This window comes from Sander vitreus, chromosome 15 (assembly GCF_031162955.1).
Source record: "Sander vitreus isolate 19-12246 chromosome 15, sanVit1, whole genome shotgun sequence".
Taxonomy (NCBI): domain Eukaryota; kingdom Metazoa; phylum Chordata; class Actinopteri; order Perciformes; family Percidae; genus Sander; species Sander vitreus.
The window spans coordinates 17,185,775-17,210,372 of NC_135869.1; the positions used below are offsets into that span (position 1 = coordinate 17,185,775).

A 24,598-nucleotide genomic window follows, 5' to 3' on the forward strand; every position below is an offset into this window, starting at 1 on the left:
CTGAAATCACATTAAGTCATGCCATTACTGTCAGTGTTATTTTCAATTTAGTATCAATCATTTTTTATTATTAAAAGAAAGAAAAAATGTATGGGGGGCGGGAAATATCCATCTGGAGAATAAGAAAAATAAAGAATAAAAATGGACACTCAAGTTTACAAGCCATGGGCAGATGTGATATTTGCAGGTACATTAAATGCTGTTAATGTGCTGCAGCTGAGCAGCTTATTAGCTAGCTATCCTCCAAACCAATGTTAATACCACACTGTTGTCCACCAAACTAAGGTGCAGGACAGGACTTGTATCCATGTTTATAAGTTAGATAAGAAGACTTTAGCAGGAAAGCTAATGTGGGTTCTTGTCTGCAACCCTCGTGTTGTGTAGCCGGCTGCTGTCTGGCTGTCAGTGTATGATAGAACGTCTATGATAGAGCGGTAACATTACTGCTTTATGCAATTATGGTTTGAAATACAGTGATTTGATCAGCCAATTGGAATGACAGTATTCTGACAGATTAATGCAAAGATAAAGGGAACCTTTTTTTTTTGGTTTCTGAGAGTTTCCGTGATTAACAGAGATGATATGTATGCTGTAGCAAAAAATAAATAAACACAAAAAAATATGCAATTTCATTTCAGTAGGATTTAAAACAATATTGGGTGATTATGAATTTAAGATTAGAGGTTTTCAACATTATACAACAGTCCAAACTGTGTATGAAAGACAGTTAATCCAGACCTGTTGCTGAGCCCATGTGGGGGTCGGAGACATGTGTGATAGAGAATCGTGAGACCATGAAACGGTTAAGTGCTACAGCTACAGGTTTAGGAGCCTCAGGACTGTTGATGGTGGATGTGGGTGAGGACTGGGGCTCAGGTATGGTGTCAGGTGAGGACAGGCGGGGCTCGAACGAGAGATCATCTTGCCATTCACAACCCCCACCTGAATGCACACAGACAAGGCATTATTGCAGTAATCATGTATACAATTTGGGATAAATCAATCAGAGTTAGGGTTTTGCTCTGCGTAGCATTTTGTGTTCTTAACAAACTCACCCTCTTCTGAGTTGTTGCCAGCGGTTTCTTCAGAAAGACAGAATGATTCACAGGAATGAGCTTCAAGTTCAGGGTCAGATTGTAGCTGGTGGTCAGTGTTTTTTTCCTCTGAGGATTCCTGCCCACTGGACTCTGTGCCTGTGGAGAAGGCGTAGTCAGCCAGATCCCCCGTGGGGCTCTCCTGGAATTTAAAAACAAAAATATTACTCTCATAATCTAAAGCAATAAAGTAATTGTTAATAGACAATACACATTGCTCAACTTTGACCTATAAAAACTTCTCATACCTGGTCAAAAAGGAACACCGTAACATCATCAAAAAAGGACACCGCTTTTTTCTTCCTTTCCAACTCATCACAGAAGGACTGGGTGAGCAGGGTCGGCATCTTCAGGAGGCTGCGGAGGTGTATAGCCCTGCTGCAGTCGCTTACCACCACTGGCACTGTGGTGAAATCTTCCTCACTCTCCTCGCTGTCTTCATCTTGGATGTTATAGGTCCTCAACTCTTCATCAGACTCGCTGTCATCGGAGTCATCTTCATCCTCCGCCTCCTCCAGCGGAGCTCTCACGTTTTCTCCGCACAGCTCCAACAATGACGAGGAAGAGGACAAGTCGACGGGGCCGTTGGATTCTTCACATAAGCTGTCCTGTGAGTCACATTCCCCTGCGTCTATGTCCTCAAAATCTTCCTCGTTCAGCCTCACACCCTCCCTTCTGTCCTCCTCCTCTTCCTTGATGTGAATGAATTCGGGCAGCTCCTCCTCTGTGGATTCTGTGGATCCGTCACCATTTTCATTTTCTTTGGGGGCCTCATCTCTGTATTCGGTTATGGTGGAGTCTGAATGCAAAGACTGGACAGGGGAACAATCTTCTGCTCTTCTGTTCCCCTCCTCGTGGTTTCCTGGGGCCTCCTGGACAGTGGAAGGGGCTTCGGACCCAATGGAGGAGCAAAGCTCTGAGGAAGGTTCCTCTCCTGAGTGCTCCGACTCCAACCCAAGATCATCATCTGCAGGGGCAGACTCTTTAGTCAGGCAGCCGCCCATCTGCGGAGGAAACGGTGACAGCATGGACAACCCAGGGGTATGAAGGGGATGGTGTGAACTAGGGTCAGCCTCTGAGAGATTCACCAACGCACAACTTTTGATGTGTCTCAGATTTGTTAGATGTTCCTTGTTGAATTGCCTTTCGACAAGATCATCAACTCTGATAGAGCTCAATTTCTCAGTATGGTAGTCACGGTTACTTAAACCTGCAAAGAACGTACTGCCTTCCTCTTGAGGGCTCCTCTCATTTTCAGCATCATAGTCAGAAAAATAGGCTGAGTCCCTGTATGGGTTTTTATCAGTCAGGCTCTTTAGTTCTGAGCTGCTTGTGGACGTGCAGACCCCTTGGCCCAAACCCACATGCAGAACTAGTTCAGGTTCTCCTCCCAGCCTAGGGCTCCTCTCACCACCCCGGGGATCTCCAAGCTCTTTGAAGAAAAACTCTGGAGATTCATTGTTCTCTGTGTCGTAGCCACTGTCCAGGGATTTGGGTAGGACAGGGGTATTGAAGGGATCAGGGCTGAAGGCTTGATCACAGGGGCTTGCCATCGATGAGGACAGGTTAAGGGTGTCTACAGAGTCAGGAGTTCCCTCTGGATGCTTCAATGGGCTTAGCTCTTCCTCCTCTAGCTCAGCATAGTCCAGGTTGAAGTCGGCAAAGATCCCCGACGTGATATCAGTGATGTCATCATCATCATCCTCACTGTAGTCGCCAAGTTCAGCCAGGCTAATGCTGGAGTCTCTGACCCCCAATCTACTGTCCAACGCTCTGCTACTTTCTGATGTCTCTGGATAGTTTAGCCTTTTGTCTCCCAGGCCAACAGAGATTCCTGTTGAAATCCCCTCCCACATATTACCTCTCTGCTTGGCTGACAAGGCTCCTGTTTGACCAGTCTGAGGCTCCTTGAAAGAGGATGGAGACTTTATATAGCTTGCCTCAGGAATCATCTTAGGCTCAGAGTACAGTCTCTCTCCATTAAGCAACAGCTGCTTTTCACATTTTCCCTCCACTTTTCCACTCTCTGTACCTCTGGCATTAATACTTGAGCTGGTTAGAAAATCAATGCTTCTTAGACTGTCTGCAGTTAAGTTCATTTCTGCCTGAGTGGCAGCTCCCTCTCTTTCTTTGTGACATAAGTGAATGTATGAACCTAATTCAGTGGGCTTGCTAGCAGCGTTACAACCAGAGTCTCCTCTTTCTGCCTCCCTAGTGCCACAAGACCTGGAGCTGTGGAAGGTTCTGGCGCTGGCCTTGGTTAAAGGCCATAATTCTGTTGTGTTAGAGTGAGCAGTATATTGAAGGTCCAGATAGCCGTCATGCCCACTGCCTGTCTGCCTGCTGTCAAAGCTCAGGCTATTATTGTTTGCTGAATGGTTTGAGGTCCAGTTAGTGGCCTCTCCCTCAGAGAAAAGGTCATCTTCAATATTGTCACCTCTCTGCTGGCCCACCAGCAGGCAGTCCTCAGTCCCTACATCAATACTAATGTGGTTAACGATGGGTAGTGTCTTTCTGAGGGGACCCATCATACTATGGCTTTCATTAACCGTGCTCCGATCTGTGCTCGCTTCAAGGTAGGGATCGCAGAACCCTAAGCTGGGGCTGCTGACTGCTTGTGACAAACTGCGTGGATTTTCTAAACGCCCCACTGGATGGTAAATGTTTGATTTGGACTCTGGCGATGTATTTAGTTCAGACAGACAGGATTGGCGTGCCTTGTATGCTGATGACTGTTCAGAGTAGACCATGTCGCCCTGACTGGAAAAGAAGCAGTTATGCGAGTGGCCAAGCTTTACAGGGCTGGTGCTGGATGACTGTCTCAGCAGTGGCTCCATGGTTAGTTGGACAGTGGGGCTTGAATCAGAGTCATAGGCAGCATATGTGTTGTTGTCAGTTGACCAGTAAGCACTGGGTTGTGCCATGGATGCACCAGTCCGACTCTCAGTGGACAACCTGCTACTGCTGGCCTCCAGTCCTGGGCTGTAGTCCACCATGCTGTCATCCAGGTTAATGTTACACTCTACTGGTTCCTCTATGCGAATGTAGTACTCACTGTTGACCGAGGGGCTATGGGCACTCAACACTGGGACCACTCCTGGGTGTTCAGGTTCATAGTAGGATGGGGATATGCCTGAGGTCAGGCTGTCAGTCTTACAGCCCCCTGAGGTGCTTCCTTTACTTGAATAGTATATATCCTGGTAATATGGGTTTCCCTGGCCCAGTGTCCCACTGGTGGAGGAGGAGCAGTAGGGCTGCTCAGCTCGGGGCTGCTCCCACTTGTACTCAAAGTTGAGACCATGGCTGGTCTCCATGACAGTCAGTAGGTCATCCCCTGTGTCAGAGTGGAAGCTGTCAGAGAAGTGATCCAGGAGGGGGAAGGAGGACGAGGCAGAGGAGGCCAGCTCCACTGCCTGAGTTTGGTCTGGACTGGGGACATCAGCTGAGGCGGGTGTAGGGGTCGGGACTAGGGCTGCAGACGTAGCTGTGTGGGAGGTGCTGCAGAGCAGGTTGGGTCTCAAGGCATTCCAACGTTGTTCAAAGTCTTCCTCTGCCTCACTGGAGCCTTTGGCACACAAGTATGTGACCAGAAGGTGGACTTCCTCACTGCTGGGTCTCAGCTCTGGCTGCAGCCAGCAGAACTGCATCACCTCGTACCTGGACAGAAAGAGAAGACAAGGTCGGAGGCAAAAGAGATTAGAAGTTAAAATTGTGTTACTCTCCTTAGTTAGCTCAGAATAATTTATTGGTTTGGATAAGGAGAGAAATAGGCAAAAGGTAAACAATTGTTTATAGACTAACAACAAAGGAATAAAAGAAAAACTTTGAAGTGAGCATTTTGTAGCAACACATAGCACTTGTTCAAGACATAAAGATTGTATGAAGGAGGTGCAGGTGCTGGCATAGTTATCTATGTTTACATTCCTCCTTTGTGTGTGTGTGTGTGTGTGTGTGGAGTGCATTTAATTTAGTGAAGAACAATTTTGAAAAATAAATAAATAAAAATATTTGGCTGGCGTCCCAGCTAAAGATGAATGATCAAGTCTGGTTAATGCCAAGGGGGACATAAAGAATAGGGAAAGCATTGATCATCTGCCCTTGCTAGCAAAGAGAAATATTGCTACGGTGGACTGGTGCACCACTATAAGCAGAAGCCGATTTTAAAAACAAGACACACTGACTTGTTAGAAATGAATTGGTCAGCAAGACCTGGAGGCTTAGTAATGTCTAAAATGTATGTGGTTTCAAGCTGTATAACATTTTGAGTATCTGCCTGTGCATGTGTATGTACAGTATGTCTCCCCGAAAGTATGGGCATGCAACTATGTCTCACCAGCGCTCAGCCAGGGGGAATTGGAGCAGGGGTTTGGGTAGTTTGAGCTGCTGTTCCTTCACAGCATATGTCAGCACCTGTCTGTCAGAGTAATGTCTGTATGGCTGGTTCCCCAGCTCAAACAGCTCCCACACAGTCACTCCTAATGACCTGGAACGGGCAAAGAAATCATTAAGTGTGTTCACCATTCATATCCCACATTTGGCCATGTTCCAAACAAGCTGTTCATTGCATACTGTAACTTTCTTTATGTTAAGTTATAAGTATATTGTGTTTTACACACATTTCCTAAAGAGTTTCACAATAAAAGATCACAGGAAAACATCAAAAGCTAAGAATCCAATGTAACATTCTAGCAATATAATCTGCATTAAAACAAAGTTTCAAGCATTGTGTTTCCTATTTCTATACACACAAAGAAAAAAAGATCCGTGTTAAGCAAATTCTATATTTTGATAGGGGATGAAGGAGATGTTGGTATGGTAGTGCTATCTCATTAAACTTGGAATAATATTTCCTGTTTGTCACTCTTTAAATATCTCACCATATGTTGCTGGATTTAGTTTGGTCAACGACCAGCAGGTTTCCGTGGACCTCATCTATGAGCTCAGGTGCAATCCAGCGCAGGGGCACCCAAATCTGATCTTGTGTTACATAATAGTCATCCTATAGAACAACAACAAAATCATGTTTGAGTACTGATAAAGTAAAATGCAGTCAATAGAAATGACATCAAAATACATTCTGACCTTGTATCGGCTGTGAGATAGGCCATAGTCTCCGATCCTAACTGACATTTCGGAAGTTAGCAGGCAGTTTCGCAAGGCCAGGTCACTGTCAAAACAAAGGAAACTGTCATCTAATACAGTACAACTGAGCTGCATAAAAATACCTATGTTTATTTCCATATTTATGTATCTTCTTTAAAGGCTGTGCACACCTTTTTCAATCTATATCTGTTTTTAGGTTTTGTTTCATCTTGGACCTTCACACTGAAAAAAGATGAAGTCACGTACTGCCATGCACCAATTGGGATTTGGCAACATTTGAATCAAAATGTAATGACGTTTGTGGGATTGTTTGGTTATTTTGCCAGGCCACTGTCAGTCAAACTTGATCAAACCACAACCACACATTCCTGAGTTTCTGAGTGTTAAAATCGTAATATATTAAGACTTAAGGATGTTTTTATCTTGCTTTGATTGTTGCCTATTTAGTCATAAACAAAATACTTGGCATTAGAAACAAGGTTTGCAGGGGCTTTAAATTATTGCTGGAAGTTTTATGACTAATACTTTTTTGTGTAACCATTGTTACACCCAAGTCAGTATATTATGGGAAGTTTTCTTTTTATGCGTATCAGTGTTTGTTAAAACATATTGTATGTGATATATTGTCAATGAATATGTCTCACTGCATTTTGATTATCCTATGTAGCTACAGCATGAATTAAATCATATCATGAAATGTGTACATTTACAGTATCATGTACGGTTTATTCTCACCTGACCATGTAAAGACACAGACTTAACTAAGTCACTTTGTCTAATCTCACCTCATCCACAAACAGTGAGCTCTTTTGCCCGGCAGCCCATGATTGGTTGCTATGGCAACCACATGGCTGAAAGAGAGCGATAGGGGCTCGCCCCCGGCAACAAAATCACTGATGCTGGAGTTTGTGACAAATACTCAGGCAGCACCAGGATGTTGTTGCAGGGAGAGACCAGCAGGGGGCACTCCAAGCATACCGGTTCCTTTCTAGAGCATTAACATTGAGGTTGATGAAGGTAAATAGAGCTGGACTGACTGACACACTACACCTGTGTATAAAGTTGTATTTGTGGAGTTGCAGAAGCCCAGAGGCAATGTCACACGCCATTCGCTGAAGGATCAAAGGGTCAGGAGTCTCTGAGTCAGCCACTCGACAACTGCACAGATAGCTCTTCAGATCACCCTGAGAGGAGACAGGAAATGAGGTTGTAAGCTGCTCTGACCGTTTATGAATAAACCAAACAACAATGAACCAAGAAAGAAAATAATGAGGTATGTGGGAGGAACTGAATAAATAGAATTTGATTATGAAAGCATGTCCCACCAGAGGGCAAAACTCCATGACCAGCAGATAAGGAGTGACCTCTGAGCACTGGGCCAGGCACTGCAGGAGGGCAGGGTGCTGCAGGGTTCTGGCAGAGGAAACAGGATGTCAATAGGTATGCATGCACAAACACCGTACACATAATTAGGGCTGCAACTAACATGATTATTTTCACTGTTGATTATTTTCTTGATTAATCGATTAGTTGTTTGGTCTATAAAATGGTGAAAAATGCTGATCAGCGTTTTTCAAAGCCCACGATGACATCCAAAAATGTCTTGTTGTGTCCACAACTCAAAGATGTTGAGTTTACTGTAGTAGAGGAGTGAAGTAACCAAACCAATTCATCGATTATCAAAATAATTCATTTTAAAGTTGACAACTAATCATAGTAGGATGGGAATATGCCTCGATAATCGATTGCAGCTCTACATACTATAATACATTTGTGATCATTCATTTACATTGTTTTATTGCTATGTGGTGTTATTGATGGGCTGCAGGGCTGTGCTGTGTGATCTCTGATGTTTCTGTGAACTGACCGGTATGGCTGCCCCTCCTCCAGGAACTGCATCTGATCCTGGACACTGGCACTGGACTTCAGCTCCTTAACCACCACCTGGGTGGTGCTGAGGCCCGCATTGACCTCGCCCAGCAGAACCTGAAAAATACACATAGGAGGAAGATTTTTAAACCAAACTGTAGACTGGAATCTACGACAAACAGCATCAACATGCAATTAAAAAAGTGAAAAAGTAGAATGAGAATGGTCCATAAGCAAATCTAAGAAGTAGTTACAGCAGCATGTACTGTACAGTAAACTGTGAGGAATTTACTGTGACTGTGAATTTCAACTCCTCTCTTCAACACAAGTGCCAAAGATTAGCCTCGCTAGAATGAGATCATCGTCACATTACCCGCGCATTCCTCACAGAGTAGAAAGCACATTGCAGTACAGTTCATACAGTAAGGAAGGAGGCAGTTGAAACAGTTAAAGCAAGTTATAATGAGTACAAAGGTGGTTTCTTCGGACACAAAAGCCACTGTGTGATTGTGTTTATGTTTTAGGAACAACAAAAGCATGTTTCACCTTGCCAAACCAACCATGTCCAATCTCCTTTAGATAGAGTAGACTATGGCGGCCAAGGTCTGATGATTTCAGCAGCTGGACTGGAAAGGAACAGTAAAAAAAGACATAAGATTATGTTTGGACGGGAAAAAAATAGAGACTGTTGGGGAAAAAAAGTGATCAAGAGAAAATAAACGACAGAGAAAGAAAGGTTTTCAAGGAGCCAAAAAGTCAATAAAAGAAAAATAGAAAGATGTGAACACAAATGGATTCCTACAGCACAGGGAAACATCAGACATAATAAGGAAGAGAAAAAATAGAAACTCCTCTCAGACAAACAATAAATGTACATTTTCCTAAATAAAAAGTGGCACCAACTAAAGAGGAGAGATTGCCTGAAGGCAAATAAACACAACTTCCCAACTAGAATTAAGTATCTACAAGAACAAGGAAAGTTGGTTTCAGTAAGTCATGCACAAATTCAAATACCTCCATGGATCCTCATATTTCAAAAATGGAGATGATGGTGAAAAGATGATGGTGGAGCAGTGGAGCGGCCAGCCACTCTGAGCACCGTGAGGGGACTCAGTGACTGAGTCCCATGGAGGGATGAAGTACTGGTTCAGAGTGTGAGAACCGAGAGCCCGTGGCCCCAGCCCCAACCCCAGGCGTCTCAGCCTCATTGTGTGTCTTTGAGAAATAGCCCACGTTTGCAGTGTGTTTGTGAGAGAGCCTCGGCAGGATTTAACCCTCTGAGCCCTCGCACAGCTGAACAAGCTCCCCACGCTGCCTCTCCCAGTCTGCACCGAGCTCATCCTCCAACTGGGACACACAAAAACACACATACTGTGCTCGTCCAGAGCTTTCCAGCTGTTGAGCAAACACCGAAATCCTTGATTCCTATACAGACTACATTTAAATCTACAGTAAGCTGAGAGAGATAGAAACGCATCACAGCTTCGACTCATTCGAACACTCTGCCGACGGTTTCACGCAGGAGGATTTCTGTCCTGGGCGCAGAGATTGTCTGGTCATGCATCACGCCTGATGTGACCATCACCCATGTTGGTAGTGTGCCGTCTGACGCGCCAGCTCTGTGTGCAGCTTCAAGACACCCAGTTGTGACATAAGGCCCACATAATGCCCCCCTGTCACCCAGGACAGCAGCATTCCTCATCCAAACAGGACACAAACACTGCTCTGTCAGATGCAGAAAAGACCTCTGTCATACACACTCACCAGCCCTATCTCAAGCCTCCCCTCCCCGCTCTTAGGTCCTGGTGCATGCCACCACCCTTCCCGTGTCTCTCCTCATTCTGTCACAGACCTTTCACTGTATTCTGCCCATAATGCCAGTCCTCCACTGGTGCGTTCCATGGAAGTTTCAGCCCGGCCTTATGCTCATCCACTGCCCAGCCGGCCTAAATCAGGGCCATTGTTTGGCTCGCTCACTCACACGCTCATGCTGCGTCTCCTGGTACCCAGTGGAACACACACACACACACAAACACTCATGTGCAGACACACACAAGGCCCATTCTCCACTAAAACACTGGGCAGAGGTTGTCACGATAACAACAGTCCCACACTTCTCCACCCCCGACCCCCCGAGCCTCCACCACCCCTCCCTGACAGAGAGAAATTAAAAAGAAGTGGTATTATTCTGAAAGTGGAATGTGTGAGTGTTCATTCCCGTCCTACTCATGGCATTCCCAGAGAAGATGGTGGGGTCCAGTGTGACTGTGGGATCGGTGGGCCCGTGGAATGATACACACACAATCGCTTCACACACTCACTCTGATGCATCGAGCCTCGGTAGTGGGTTTGAAGGCTTTGAACGACCTCTTGAATAAAAGATTAGACCAACAAGTGAAAAGCAGGACTGTCATATCAATGGCAAACGTTGTACTGCATGTTCATACAGATGTATATAAGTGATATAGAACAAGCCATTCATGGTTAAAGAAAAAACTATGTAACTAGTGTTTTTGTTCAGCATGCAATTACTAGGCTCATTTTCATCGTGTGTATGTCAGTGTGGGGGTGGAGGATTTATGACATGGGTATGATGTTAATATTTATGGAGGAGCCTGCTCAGTCTTTGACCTACAGCTTATTGATGTTATACTTTTGAAATATTATATCATTCCTGCCATTTCCTACCCTCTCAACTTATGACGATCTGTCAGATATTAGCAAAGCACTGAAGAGCTGATACATGATACATTCCCAATACTTCCAATATGTGCAGGTGAAAAAGTTGATATACTGTAATAATAATAATAATAATAACATATTTTACTTTACATAAGAAAGAAAGAATGAGTATGAGACCATTCTCTCTGACTCAGTGAAAGGAGACATTCTCCCTTTTTTCACGATTTTGTTTCCTTTCGCCATCTATCCATTCCTCGCCCTGCAACACCTGGTCCAATCATACGACAGTAGCTATGGAGGACAGAGGGGATGCTAGTAATTGGCTGCGAGCCTGAGGCTGCCTTGTCCAATCATTGCTGGAGCTCACATCCTGGGAAGCTGAGCCCCAACTCGGCTCCCTTCTGGCTGAGCACAGTGCAGTGCAGACAGCCAGTGAGTCATGCAGGGAGAGACACCCAGGATCTGGCTTACACTGAGATTCACACACACTCCACATACATGCACATACACAACAGGCTGGGCTTGAGGCAGAATGACCTGAAGGAAAACAAACAGGCTGTGACGTTGCTGAGGAGGATCATGGATATAGAAATTTAAGACCCCAACATACAGTTATATGGATGTGTGCTGAAGTATAGATGTTGGATTATGTAAGATCAAGATTCAAGTAAAATAGGAACAATGTAATGTAGCATGCATTTACGAACACACACAGAACCCTAGAAATAAGGGCCACTAGGGTTAGGTCAGATTCCTTTCTCTCCAGTGCGCTGCAGTTTTCACATACAGTATGCAACATCTGCAGTTACTAAATTTTTAAATGCATTACACAAAGGACAGATGTCTTTCCCATGTTGAGAGACAACTAGAAGTAACAAACTGTTTTAATAGTCTGATAGTGGGGCAGAAATTCTCTCTTGAGCTGGGAATTAATAATGACTACGAAGATATGTAATACAGATAAGAGAGAAGATGAGGGAAAATAAGAAATGAAAAACACCAGGAAGCAAAAACTAAATGCAAAAACAGGTCATTAAAAGTCCAAGCAGATATAACTAGGTGTTATGTGTTGATGGTGTTGCATAGTTTCTTACTGGATCTGCCAGGCTGTTTGGAGACAGGCAGGGAGACCTCAGTGAGGGGAAGGATGTAGACCTCGGGGCCATTCTGGGAGGAAGGCGAGGCCAGGGTGGAGAGATCTGCCTGGTACTCCTCTCCCTCAGTGTTTTCAAACTCCTGGTGCAAAGAAACAGTCTGGAATTAGTCATCCACTCGCAGCCATTCTATCTCTGTGATAGTGGGAGACAATGGTTCAACTGTGAGGGCATTCAGATGCACTGAGGCACACCCACCGAGCTATATACATAAGTCATGTACGCTGTGGGGTGTTTTGTGTGGGTCACGACAAAGACGCTGTAGGAGGAAGCACACTAATGTGTGTCTTCAAACTGTATACACAAAGCCTGTCTTTCTTTGTTCAGTCTTTTCTTTCTTCCTCATATACACATATGCAAACCCCAAGGTTATTTTTGTGAAAAAACTGCACTTTATATACAATTACTGTAAGTAAAGAAACAAAAGATGACTTCACATACATACGTAGTTACAGTTTCTGTTTGTTTGTACAGAATAAAAAGTACATTTTTGTCAACCCATGATTTAGTACATAATGTCAAAAATATCTGATAGGAAACACAGATGTCCTGATTATTTGAAGCTTCATGATTTAAAACTGTGCTGTTACGTGCCACTAGTGCATTGTAAGTTACATCCTCTACTGTGCACTATGAAAAATATAACCAGAAATAACTGGTGCTTTAACCCCCCCCCCCACACACACACACACACACACTAAGTTGGATGAGGAGAGAGAGTATAAAGCAGTGACCCTCTCTTTCCATCCCTGTACACCATACATCATCCTCTGCTAGGCCTGTTTTATCCCTACTTCTCTTCTTTCTGCCCCCCATACGTTGTTGCTGCCCAGTCTACTGCATTGACCTTGCTGTCTAATTCTTGTAGTGTGCTCCTATAGAAACCCCCATACAGTGTGTAATAAAAGTGCTGACATACCGCATAGTAGGAAGGAGACAGATTTCAAACTTTGCACATACGAGAGAAAAATGTTGCATTGTCCCTTACGTTGTCGCTCCTTTTCCTCTTCCACATCGGGTCTGTCTTCACCCCAGTAGCTATGATTTTGTGTTTTTAACACACCGACAAGGATCAACCTTCTGGCTATAAATGCTAAAACAAAACAGTAGAGTAGTGGAACAACTCCATGAGCTCTATAAGACCATCATGTTCATTTATAATTTCTTTTTTTTTTTTATACATATTTATATTGTTTTTGCCCTTAACTATGTGTCTGTTTGGAAATAGTGCAACTCTACCTATTTGCATTACTTCATTACGCAACATGAATGAGTGATTGAGGCAAGCTTATGACCTGAATAGCAACTGAAGTAACCAAGCTCACAGCAGCACTGCCACCATTGACTGGCATGCTGCATTTATAATGATTTCCTTGTCTGTATAATTGTCTAGGTTATAGCAGACATCAGATTTGAATCACAGCCTTCCCTCTTTCCATTAAATACATAATTTCAGTCAAAGCCTCTTGATGCTGTCCTGTCTGTGTCCTACCACACAAAGCAACATCACTCAATGATCTTCAAGTCAATGTTGTTAGCAGTTTCTGAGACTGTGTGGCTATGTTGGGAAACCGGGCTGGCAATAGTGCTCCGTTCACAAGCACTGAGACATCCACCCATCCATGGATCCATAACAAGCCTATCTCCCACTTGCAGAAACCACAAGAAGTAAAGAGAAATAAAGGAGGAAATGAGAAAAAAAGGAGAGCAGGAGAGTGTGTTGCAGGATGGACTATTATGAAATATTTTAATGGCTCATTGTGTGTGTGTGTGTGTGTGTGTGTTTTTTGTGTATTTACAGGTGTCCAAAACACCAGTGAATGTGTATATAGGAGTGTGTATATGTCTGTTTCTCATTCAAGAGAACCATCTGCCATTCTCCTCAGAGTGAAGTGTGAACGCGAGCACCTGGCTGTGAATCAGCGTTGCATAGCTCCCCAGAGAGCCTTCAGTTTAGAAAGCACTTAATACCCAGCCTCACACTACGCGCTCCAGTAAGATTAGAGCAATGGAGAGGAATAATGAAGCTTTGTAGATGGCGCAGCGGTGCAATTTTGCAGTCCCACACGACTGCACACCTTACACGTGAGCTGTTGAGTGACGAGCCGGTGCCAAAAAGAGTGGGAAGAGTTTGACCATTCTCTGATGTTTGCTGCCAAACTAAGAGAGCAAGACAAAGATCTGATAGTTTCTCTTGTCCGGAATTGAAATGAACTATAATCAAGACAACAAGCATTATATTTTATTCACTAAAGTGACAATTCGTTTTGTACCGTTTTAGCATAACCCGAATACATTAGAATATTTTAATTTTAAATTGCCTGAGAACTGAAAGTTGTGCTCCTCTGACAGAAGATTCATTATTAGGAACCACAGTTACAATGCACTCTTGTTATTGTAATCCTTTCATTTGTTTTTTTCTCAAATGTCCATCACATTTACTATTATGTTAACAATGACCCAGCTTTGAATGAGTCAGATAAACTCAGTAAAGCTGTACATAAACACACAGAGAATACCTGAGCTCAAACTAATGCTGTTATTCTCCACCTATTCTTATGTACAACTTATGCAACACACTTAACATCTATAAAAAGGAAACTCATTCCTGCTACCTTTGTCCAATGATTTTTAGAGTGGCTTGGCAAGATGCAGTCTCAAAAATGATTTTGTAAAACTATCCTCCCATCTTTTGCTGTATCTTTACAATAAAATACTTCCAGCTGTATTGTAGCTAAACGTTCACTGTGAACTATCTGATGGCAGGGTGCATAAGACAATATCCCTGCAAGAATCAATAGTGTCACATTAGTATATCTACCAGGCTCAAGGTGGGGCCGTGGTTGATCATGACAAAATGAGCCGCTAGAGCCATTCTTCTGCCATTAGTCTTTTCACAGTAAAAAGCAGGCCAATGGAAAGCAGACACAGACCAAGACTACCGCTGTTCCTGCAGGTTATTAAAAATACACATTCACATAATGAGACAGACTGCTGTGGGCTGGGCGCACACACACACACACACTCTGGTGATAATGCCATAATAGGAGCAGCAAGTAATGAGGGACCTAGTAACGACAAGCCAAGCAGCCAGTACAGCGAATCTTGGGTTCCTCCTCCCTCTCCCTCTCCATATGCCCCTTGCCTGTGTCAGGCTCTGTTAGTCCTCATCACCTGCTCAGTTCAATGCTGATGTTTGGCACAGCATGGCTGAGTCATGATGGCAGCTGAAGGCAATATAGAGACAACGTTTGCCAGCCTGGGAAGTAAGAGTACTTGGTTGCATTACTTGCATACAATGAGGCAATAGTCCTTCAGCATTTAGAGTAAATGTAGGTTAGGGAGTTGTATCAATAAACAATCATGATCCTGACATATCCGAGAATCAGGTCAAATGTAAAATATTAACAGTACCAAGTGCTTATCAGTGTTAATCAATTAACTGGCAGATTAATCCATAATGGAAATAACCGTTAGTTGCAGCCTGACATTTTATTATTACTTTTTTTAAACGAAATTGAATGTGTATGTAAATGTTTTAAAGAAATTATTTATTCTTCAAAGAAGAAATAATCAACAGATCACTTAACAGCAAAAGAATAATCTTTAACTGCAGCCCAACTTTATTCCAACTTCAATTCAGCCTTTACTTAGTGGCAGACTAAACATAGGTTGAATGGCAGTTTATTAAAATATATGTAAGGAGATTTTTTTTCATGTCTGTGTGTTAGTACTAGTAACACACATTTGATACCTTAAAAGTATTAGTTCCTTTTCTGTTATTTTCACTCACTGACCAGGATTCCCATCCACTGTGCACACACAGTTTGTGCTCTCCTCACCCGTTCCAGCAGGAGGCGGCAGTGAGCTCACCTTGAAGCCGATGTCGCCCTTCTTGCAGCAGAGGCAGGCCAGCATGAGGAAGACGAAAGTGAAGAGGCCAGAGAAGGAGACAGCTACAACCGCCAGGGATGAAGGCCACGACAGCTCGCTCAGCGGAGCCCCGTCTGCAACACGGGAGGATAATGCCAGTGTTAAAAGGGTGGGCAGCACAGGGATCAGATGGCAAACTGCAGTCATACAGGAAATTAAAAACTAAATAGAGATAGAGGTGACACACACAGATTACTTGTGACCTGTTAGCTTGAAGAAAGATTCATGTGACTTATAATTAGCATTATCTTGTTCTTCCCATTCATAGCCAGAATCTGAATTGGAATCAGGTTCCTGTGTCTTAATTACAGTAGTTTCAATGCACTCAAAATCATCAAGGCTAAAAGGTTCACACTACTACAAACATGACTCCCTCTGGATAATAATTTAATAAAGCAGCAGAGTAGGTGTTAGTGGCTCATTCTGTCTCAACGTAAACAACTAATGAATGAAAATGCTTTTGGTTAATCTATAATGTGCTTTTTGGGGAAGTTTGGGGTCCCCTGCTGGAGCTGCTACCCCCGCGACCCGACCCCGGATAAGCGGATGAAGATGGATGGATGGATATAATGTGCTTTTCATTTTCTGAAATGCCCCTGCAATGCCTGGCAATCATCAGCCTCAAAGAAACCATTCAAAATACAACCCATCATTTATTTAATTGGAGTAACTGCATTTCAGAACAATGCACACAATGCTATTAAATCCCAACACACAATGAGACGTAGTTATGTCTGAGTGCACAGCATTTTGAAAAAAGGTCTAATTCAACCGCAGTGTATCAAATAAATGTTTTGTATGGGTTTGTGACCAATAAACAGATTATTCTCCTTTGTGCGAGTTATTCACCGTCGGTCATTGTCTTATGCAGTAGTGCTCAAATGTGCAGCACACGTGCCAGTTTTACTTTTAGCCTCTAGTAGCTGAGGAGATCCACATAATCTGATTTACAGTTTTAAACCTCCTGCCAGAACAGATGAAAGAGAAGAGAGGGAGAGGAAGAGCGAAAGAGATCAAAACCTTCACTGAACACATTCAGTCCCTTAACTATCCTATCCTCAACACGTTGATATTTTTAAATTTCATAATTAAGATGATCTATTTTGTGGAAACACTCCATATCTACTTCTTCTTCTGATGTTTCATTAACATCCGCATCAAGGCCCACTGCATTCCAAACATTTGCAAGCCTGCATTCAAACAACAGATGGTTGAGGAACTAAACCTCAGTCAATGAAGTATTGGACACTCAATGGTCATTTTTACTACATCAACTAACCACTGCCTGCATTAGCCGTCTACTGGGAGCGATGAGGAGAGCTCTCCTGTAGCCTCCATCTCATAGGACATACAGTCAGGTCCATAAATATTGGGACATCGACACAATTCTAATCTTTTTGGCTCTATACACCACCACAATGGAGTTGAAATGAAATCAACAAGATGTGCTTTAACTGCAGACTTTCAGCTTTAATTTGAGGGTATTTACATCTAAATCAGGTGAATGGTGTAGGAATTACAACAGTTTGTATATGTGCCTCCCACTTTTTAAGGGACCAAAAGTAATGGGACAGATTAACAATCATAAATCAAACTTTCACTTTTTAATACTTGGTTGCAAATCCTTTGCATTCAATTACAGCCTGAAGTCTGGAACGCATAGACATCACCAGACGCTGGCTTTCATCCCTGGTGATGCTCTGCCAGGCCATCTACTGCAACTGTCTTCAGTTCCTGCTTGTTCTTGGGGCATTTTCCCTTCAGTTTTGTCTTCAGCAAGTGAAATGCATGCTCAATCGGATTCAGGTCAGGTGATTGACTTGGCCATTGCATAACATTCCACTTCTTTCCCTTAAACTTTGGTTGCTTTCGCAGTATGCTTCGGGTCATTGTCCATCTGCACTGTGAAGCGCCGTCCAATGAGTTCTGAAGCATTTGGCTGAATATGAGCAGATAATATTGCCCGAAACACTTCAGAATTCATCCTGCTGCTTTTGTCAGCAGTCACATCATCAATAAATACAAGAGAACCAGTTCCATTGGCAGCCATACATGCCCACGCCATGACACTACCACCACCACACTTCACTGATGAGGTGGTATGCTTTGGATCATGAGCAGTTCCTTTCCTTCTCCATATACTCTTCTCTTCCCATCACTCTGGTACAAGTTGATCTTTGTCTCATCTGTCCATAGGATGTTGTTCCAGAAATGTGAAGGCTTTTTTTAGATGTTGTTTGGCAAACTCTAATCTGGCCTTCCTGTTTTTGAGAGGCTCACCAATGGTTTACATCTTGTAGTGAACCCTCTGTATTCACTCTGGTGAAGTCTTCTCTGATTGTTGACTTTGCACACATACACCTACCTCCTGGAGAGTGTTCTTGATCTGGCCAACTGTTGTGAAGGGTGTTTTCTTCACCAGGGAAAGTACTCTTCGGTCATCCACCACAGTTGTTTTCCGTGGTCTTCCGGGTCTTTTGGTGTTGCTGAGCTCACCGGTGCGTCCTTTCTTTTTAAGAATGTTCCAAACAGTTGATTTGGCCACACCTAATGTTTTTGCTATCTCTCTGATGGGTTTGTTTAGATTTTTCAGCCTAATGATGGCTTGCTTCACTAATAGTGACAGCTCTTTGGCTCTCATATTGAGAGTTGACAGCAACAGATTCCAAATGCAAATAGCACACTTGAAATGAACTCTGGACCTTTTATCTGCTCCTTGTAAATGGGATAATGAGGGAATAACACACACCTGGCCATGGAACAGCTGAGCAGCCAATTGTCCCATTACTTTTGGTCCCTTAGAAAGTGGGAGGCACATATACAAACTGTTGTAATTCCTACAACGTTCACCTGATTTGGATGTAAATACCCTCAAATTAAAGCTGAAAGTCTGCAGTTAAAGCACATCTTGTTTGTTTCATTTCAACTCCATTGTGGTGGTGTATAGAGCCAAAAAGATTAGAATTGTGTCGATGTCCCAATATTTATGGACCTGACTGTATATAAAATATAACAAGCACATATATCCGATCTTCAGTCATATTAAATGCTTTCAAATAAGCTAATTGCATTGTAAGCATTGGTTTTCTCATTTGCCTGTATGTATTATTTAGTGTCCCATTTTGTATACAAATAGTCCTTTTACACTTTTTAACTAGTCACTAATGTGCTACTTTAAAGAGTGGCCTACTGTCCTTTTCATTAAGGAGGAGGGGTTGCCACATGGAGCTGCTCTGTGGAATATTTTAATTTAAGGGTTATTCCAGCAATTTAGTATTAGGCTTCCACATAGTTGAGCAACAGATTAAGGGCCTGTGTCCATATAGCGTGTCTTTGTGAGCGCCAGCGTCTTTTTTCAATTGTTCCCGATGAGGAGAGAATGTACAGCACACAGTGCTCCGCCTTTTTGTGCGGCCGCTCCAAGCACTTCTAGTTGAAAATCTCTGAACTTTTCAAAAAAGCACTGGTGTCATCACTGTCGCTCCTTTTCAGGAAAAACTATCACAACAACAAAGACAGAAAAACCCACGTGTGGGAGTGTCTCTATTAAAACGTTAGGGTTATTTTTTATAATGTTACATTTTGTGGTTAGTTCCTCAAATTAAGCTCACACACATCTTAAGAAATGATTTGGTGGTCAGAAATTCTAGGCTAAGAGCTTTACCTTTTTATAGACAGCAAATCCATGCATTATGTCTTATTTTCCCGTGTTGCTTATATGAACCGTATGCATGTCAGTTCCTTGTTCTCACTCCTTCTCACAGTTTTCTCACAACATGTATTTTTGTGAGAAAAAAAAGAAACCAAATATATTGATTGTTAGCACTGAACTCACAAGTAAACTTAACAAGCCAACCACAGCAATCTGGCAGAACTCCCTCATCTGTCAGCACACCCATATGCCAACATGTCTACTGGGGCTGAGAATCACCCCAGGGTATGATATTATCACGATACTTATGTCAAAATACGATATAATTGCAAATTTAAACATATTGCTATATTCTGCAATATATTGCAATTTATTACCTTTTTTTCCAACTTCAAATTATGTCCCTAAAAGAAAACTGCTGACCTCACCAGAAAAAACTCAAGTGCACCATCTAGTGGACTTAAAACGCAATTGATTTTATTATTCTAGTATCAAAAAGTTAAATTCTCATGTGCAATTTCTATAATAAAAGATTGATACTTGACGTGATGTATCAATACAGTATTGCCACGGAAAATATTGTAATGCTATGCTGTATCGTTTTTTTCCCCCACCCCTAATGTCTACTTTTGAAATGCCCATGTCCCAGGCCTGCAGTTCTCCATATGGATGCAATGTTTCCTTTCTATACAGTATGCGCTCCAAATCTATGTATCATAGCCTGTTAAAGAAGAGGACTGGCACATGTCCTCACTCCAGGATTCCCTTTATTTCTCTATCCTTGTGAGAACAACACAAGCACTGTGCCCAATGGGTCCACTAGGAGTTGTGGTGTGTGGTGTGTGATGCGTGTGCGTACTTTTCCAGCTCACTGACTGAGACTCAGCAGTCCGGACCCATTTGGCTGTGGGGAACACACTGACTTTCCCAGACCTGACAGCTCCTGTGTCCCAAACAGCACTGCTCCAACCAAAGCTTGATCCTGAGGTCACGGCCACAAAGCCTACACTCACACTTGCACAGGCAGACACACACACACACACACACACACACACACACACACACACACACACACACACACACACACACACACACACACACACGCATGGGCAGACAATGAAAACAGACAGGCACAATGCATCCAGGTTCCTACTTGAAACCTGGTTTAAGAACTACAGCGTGTGTGTGTGTGTGTGTGTGTGTGTGTGTGTGTGTTTGGGCACCGACCCACCAACACATTACCATGGTAACAACCTTGCTGGCCAATGCATATTAGTTGAATGCCGTTCACGGTGCGGTAAACCTCATGCCTCCTCTTTATCTCCCCACTTTTGGAAGAAACACATTTTTGCTGATGCCTCACATACAGGCACTTTCTCCCGTCTATATCCTTGTGTTGTGCTGTGACAGCTTGTGTGCTTGTGTCTCCATGTGAAAGTGTCTGTGAAGTGGAAAAGAGGGGGAAAGCTAGCCCAAGCAGTGCCCTTTCTGGAACCACTACATACCACAACACAAAGCCTGAGTGGGTGGTGACAAGACACATTGTGTAGAGGCTGATAAGGGAAACAGGGATCAATATTCACATCTAACTCGGGGCACGCCGAAGGACACAACATAAAACACACATACATGTTGTAATTTGTTTTTTAAAGATTATTTGTTTTGGCCTTTTATTTGACAAGACAGCTAGGTGAGAAAGGGGAGAGAGAGAGAGAGGGGGAAGATATGCAGGGAGTTGTCACAGGTCGGATTTGAAGCCGGGATCTCTGCGTCAAGGCATAAACCTCTCAGTATATGTGCACCTGCTCTACCCACTGAGCCAACCAGGCCACCATTTTGTAATTTCTATTAAGTTGTCCGTCATGATGTGCAAGCTCTGGGGCTGATCAATTGCTCTGGTTTTTGTTTTTGTCTTTCTTTTAAAGTATTATGTCATTGTTACACACAATTCTTCTATTTTCTTTCAGCAATGATAGGTATCTTTAAAAATTACATCTCTTCCCTTAAGGTTTAAAGCAACAATATGCAACCTTGAAATAGGAAGTGGACAATTTTGTCTTCCTCCTTAGTTGGTCATGTCCCCCCTACACAACTCCATTCATCTTGATAAGCTGTCTACCTTGAACATCTATCTAGCCTGAGGTTGAGGTAACTGGCAACTGTCGAGCCTCCACAGGCAATGATGAAGCAGATGGTGAGCAACACGGGCGCTGAACACTGGACCAACCTTTTACTCTTTCACAGATAATGAAGGAATCATGGAAATTGGCAATCCACTCTAAATTTGTTTTGTAAGTCAAATGACTGTGATTCCTGTAAAGTAGTATAAGGGGGCCATTAGTCCTTCTACATTCGGAGCAAGAGCTGGGTTTGCATTCATAAGATCCACATGTACACTGGATTCAGTGTACCTCTCTAGCTCTTCTATTTAAGATTATACTTGACATGCCATAAACTTTTGGAAGTAATTACCAATACAAGCAGCTGAGAGATGGTTTTTCCTTGTAATTTTGACCTCAGGCCACTGCTACTTTGAATCGAGGGTACTTGAAGTACCTCGTCAATACCTTACAAGTATTTACAAGTGCACGATTGTCTTAGAGTAGACTCAAGGGCAGACAGAGATGGGCAATACCCCCAAACATTTGGAGAAAGTTGCAGAGGCAAATTATGTTTGTGCTTCTCTGCTCATCCTTTCACCACCACAAGGACAAACGGTTGGAAAATGGATGAATAGATGGAGGACCAAAAGTCCTCATCATCCTGCAGTTGACGGTATACCTATGATTTGGCAGTTTGACTTATAAAATCTATTTGCATATGCATGTAGTTTTAAAGTTACTATATGTGACTTTTTAATATTTCTTAAACTGTGTAATTTTTCATCTGATGATCATAAATGACCTGTAACAGCAAATGAGACTAACAGTGAAAAGAACGCTATTTTCATATAGTTTTTATTAATGCTTTGGCTTGTGATACAGTGACAGTGATAACGTTACACGGTTTAGCTCACGATACATCCAGGCAAAGTTAACGTTTGCAACACTTGAAATGCAACGATGCATCTGTAACATATTCTCTTATTGTAAATTAATGATTTTCTGTCTGAGCGAACATTCATCGCAATTATATGACCTCCCAGTAATGCCATCTCAGTAACACAGTGGGCAATACAGCACCGTAAAGAAAAGATCTTAAAAACACTACTGCTTTTGTCCAAAGCGGCCGCTAGAATCAGCACAAACTGAAATTTACAAATAGCCAATTTAACTACAGACCTTTAGCAAGTGTTCATTCACCACAAGAAAGTTTAATATGGTCATCCAGAGAAGAATCAGTGGCACTATTTTCATAAATGCGGCATTTGAAGAATTCCTCTCCCACCCTCTCTGAATAACGATGACCCGGGGTCATCCGTAAATATTTGAGAAGCACACATTACTTCACCAGCAGCACGGCAAAATGAAAATAAAGCACTTAAAGCCAGGCTCATTCCCGCTTTATTAAAAAGCTGTCTTCAGGACTGGAGGAAGATGAGCCATGTCCTGACAAACGGGAGGGGAGAGCAATGGAGGCACCCAGCCACCTCCACAGTTCAGGCTGACAATGAGGAGGACGCAGTGGGATGAAGAGAGGAATGAAGGGAGGAAAATGCGTAGGTGTAAAAAGGATGAATGAATAAGGAGGCCATTGCTGTTGCTTTGTATTTCCCAAAAATGAGACTTATCAATAAAAGTCTTGCTTCATTAAACTGTGCCCTCCTGCACAGGATTGGTTTCACTCAACTTCTTCAGCTTGGATTAATTAATTCTGGCTTGTGCTGTCAAGTTATGGTCACACAATGTAATACCAGGCTGAGTAGAGTGATGCACATTGCAAGTCGTCAGCGGCACAAAGGATTTAGCGGTGTCCTTCATAGTCACAGCAAGAGCTGTTAATGCATGTTTCTAAACATGCAACTGAATAATACCCATAAAATGCAAAAGCTGACAAGAGGATTACTGACAGAAAGTAATGAACAACGGGAGAGAAATATAGACATTTAGAGAGACAGAGGCCCAAGGAGGAAGAAGGAACGCTAAGGAACGCTTAATTCAATGGTGTGTTCATGCGTGTATGTACAAGATGAGAATGGTAGTGTGTTAAGCACAGCCACTGAGCTTTTCATGGTAGATCATAAATAAAGCATGCAGCAGTGAGATAGGGCTTTCTGTTGCTGTGCAGCTGTAGCAACTTAACATCAGGTCTACAGCTGCTGGGATATTTACCAACTGGTATACACGATAGAACTCATTGTGCATTCAACAAATCTGTTCCAAATGGACACGTGTAGGAGAAGTAGAGAGGAAACAGTGCTAGGAGCGCTGATAAAATACATAACATATAAAATAGGGATTTTCTTCAAGGCAAAGTGAGGCATATTGCAATGCCTCCTACACTTGTATCAAGGCCAGGGCCATGCAATGTGTTTGTATTCACACTCGAGCCTAAGAACATGAACCCACACAGCAAGCCTAGTCAAGGTGTTGCACTTGGCTGCATAGGATAACTTTGAAGTTTCCGTGGTAACTAAGAGCAGTGAATTGTAGCTGCTCCTGATAGCAGCAACCCCAAGTCAATGAAGAGGAGCTCAAACACACCACAGATAATGTAGCATGCTTTAACACATACCTGCAGTACAGAAGTCTCTCCCTGGGAGAGGCTGCGTTTTCATCTCCCCTCTGTGGTCCGTCCCTTTTTTTTACTTCAGTCGTCTCTTTCTAGCTGGTATGGTTGCTATGCATACACACACCACTTCTTGTTTTTGACCAAGAGACCAAGTCATGACAGTGCTGCAGGGTGGGCAGTGTGCCAAACTACACACAACTGCGATCAAATTGTCTTGAAAAAAAATGGGGGGGAGACAAAGAGGGGGGGAGGGGGGAGGGAGAGGGAGGGAGTGGGGGAGAGGGTGATATACAGTTTCAACTGCATTTAACATTCAATAGATTGGTTACAAATACAGTATGCAGCTATTGTGTTATGTAAAAGTCTCCATTTAATCATTTGATGTGTGGTCAGTGGCTGTCGGCTGAGCTTTGTGTCTGTTAGGAAGGCTACGGTGGCTT

The 24,598-nt window shown here is 43.0% G+C and overlaps 1 protein-coding gene across 1 annotated transcript; it reads right to left on the minus strand.

Moving 5' to 3' along the window:
- Positions 1 to 727: 727 nt before the first annotated feature.
- LOC144530049 (serine/threonine-protein kinase LMTK1-like) lies at positions 728 to 23,181 on the minus strand. The gene is made up of 13 exons (XM_078269453.1): positions 23,121 to 23,181; positions 15,776 to 15,912; positions 11,843 to 11,984; positions 8,613 to 8,692; positions 8,065 to 8,183; positions 7,523 to 7,610; positions 7,248 to 7,381; positions 6,177 to 6,261; positions 5,972 to 6,093; positions 5,428 to 5,577; positions 1,343 to 4,751; positions 1,056 to 1,236; positions 728 to 942 (listed from the first exon to the last, which is right to left on the minus strand). The coding sequence occupies exons 1-13, from the start codon at positions 23,179 to 23,181 to the stop codon at positions 728 to 730; spliced, it is 4,923 nt and encodes a 1,640-aa protein (XP_078125579.1).
- Positions 23,182 to 24,598: the final 1,417 nt, after the last annotated feature.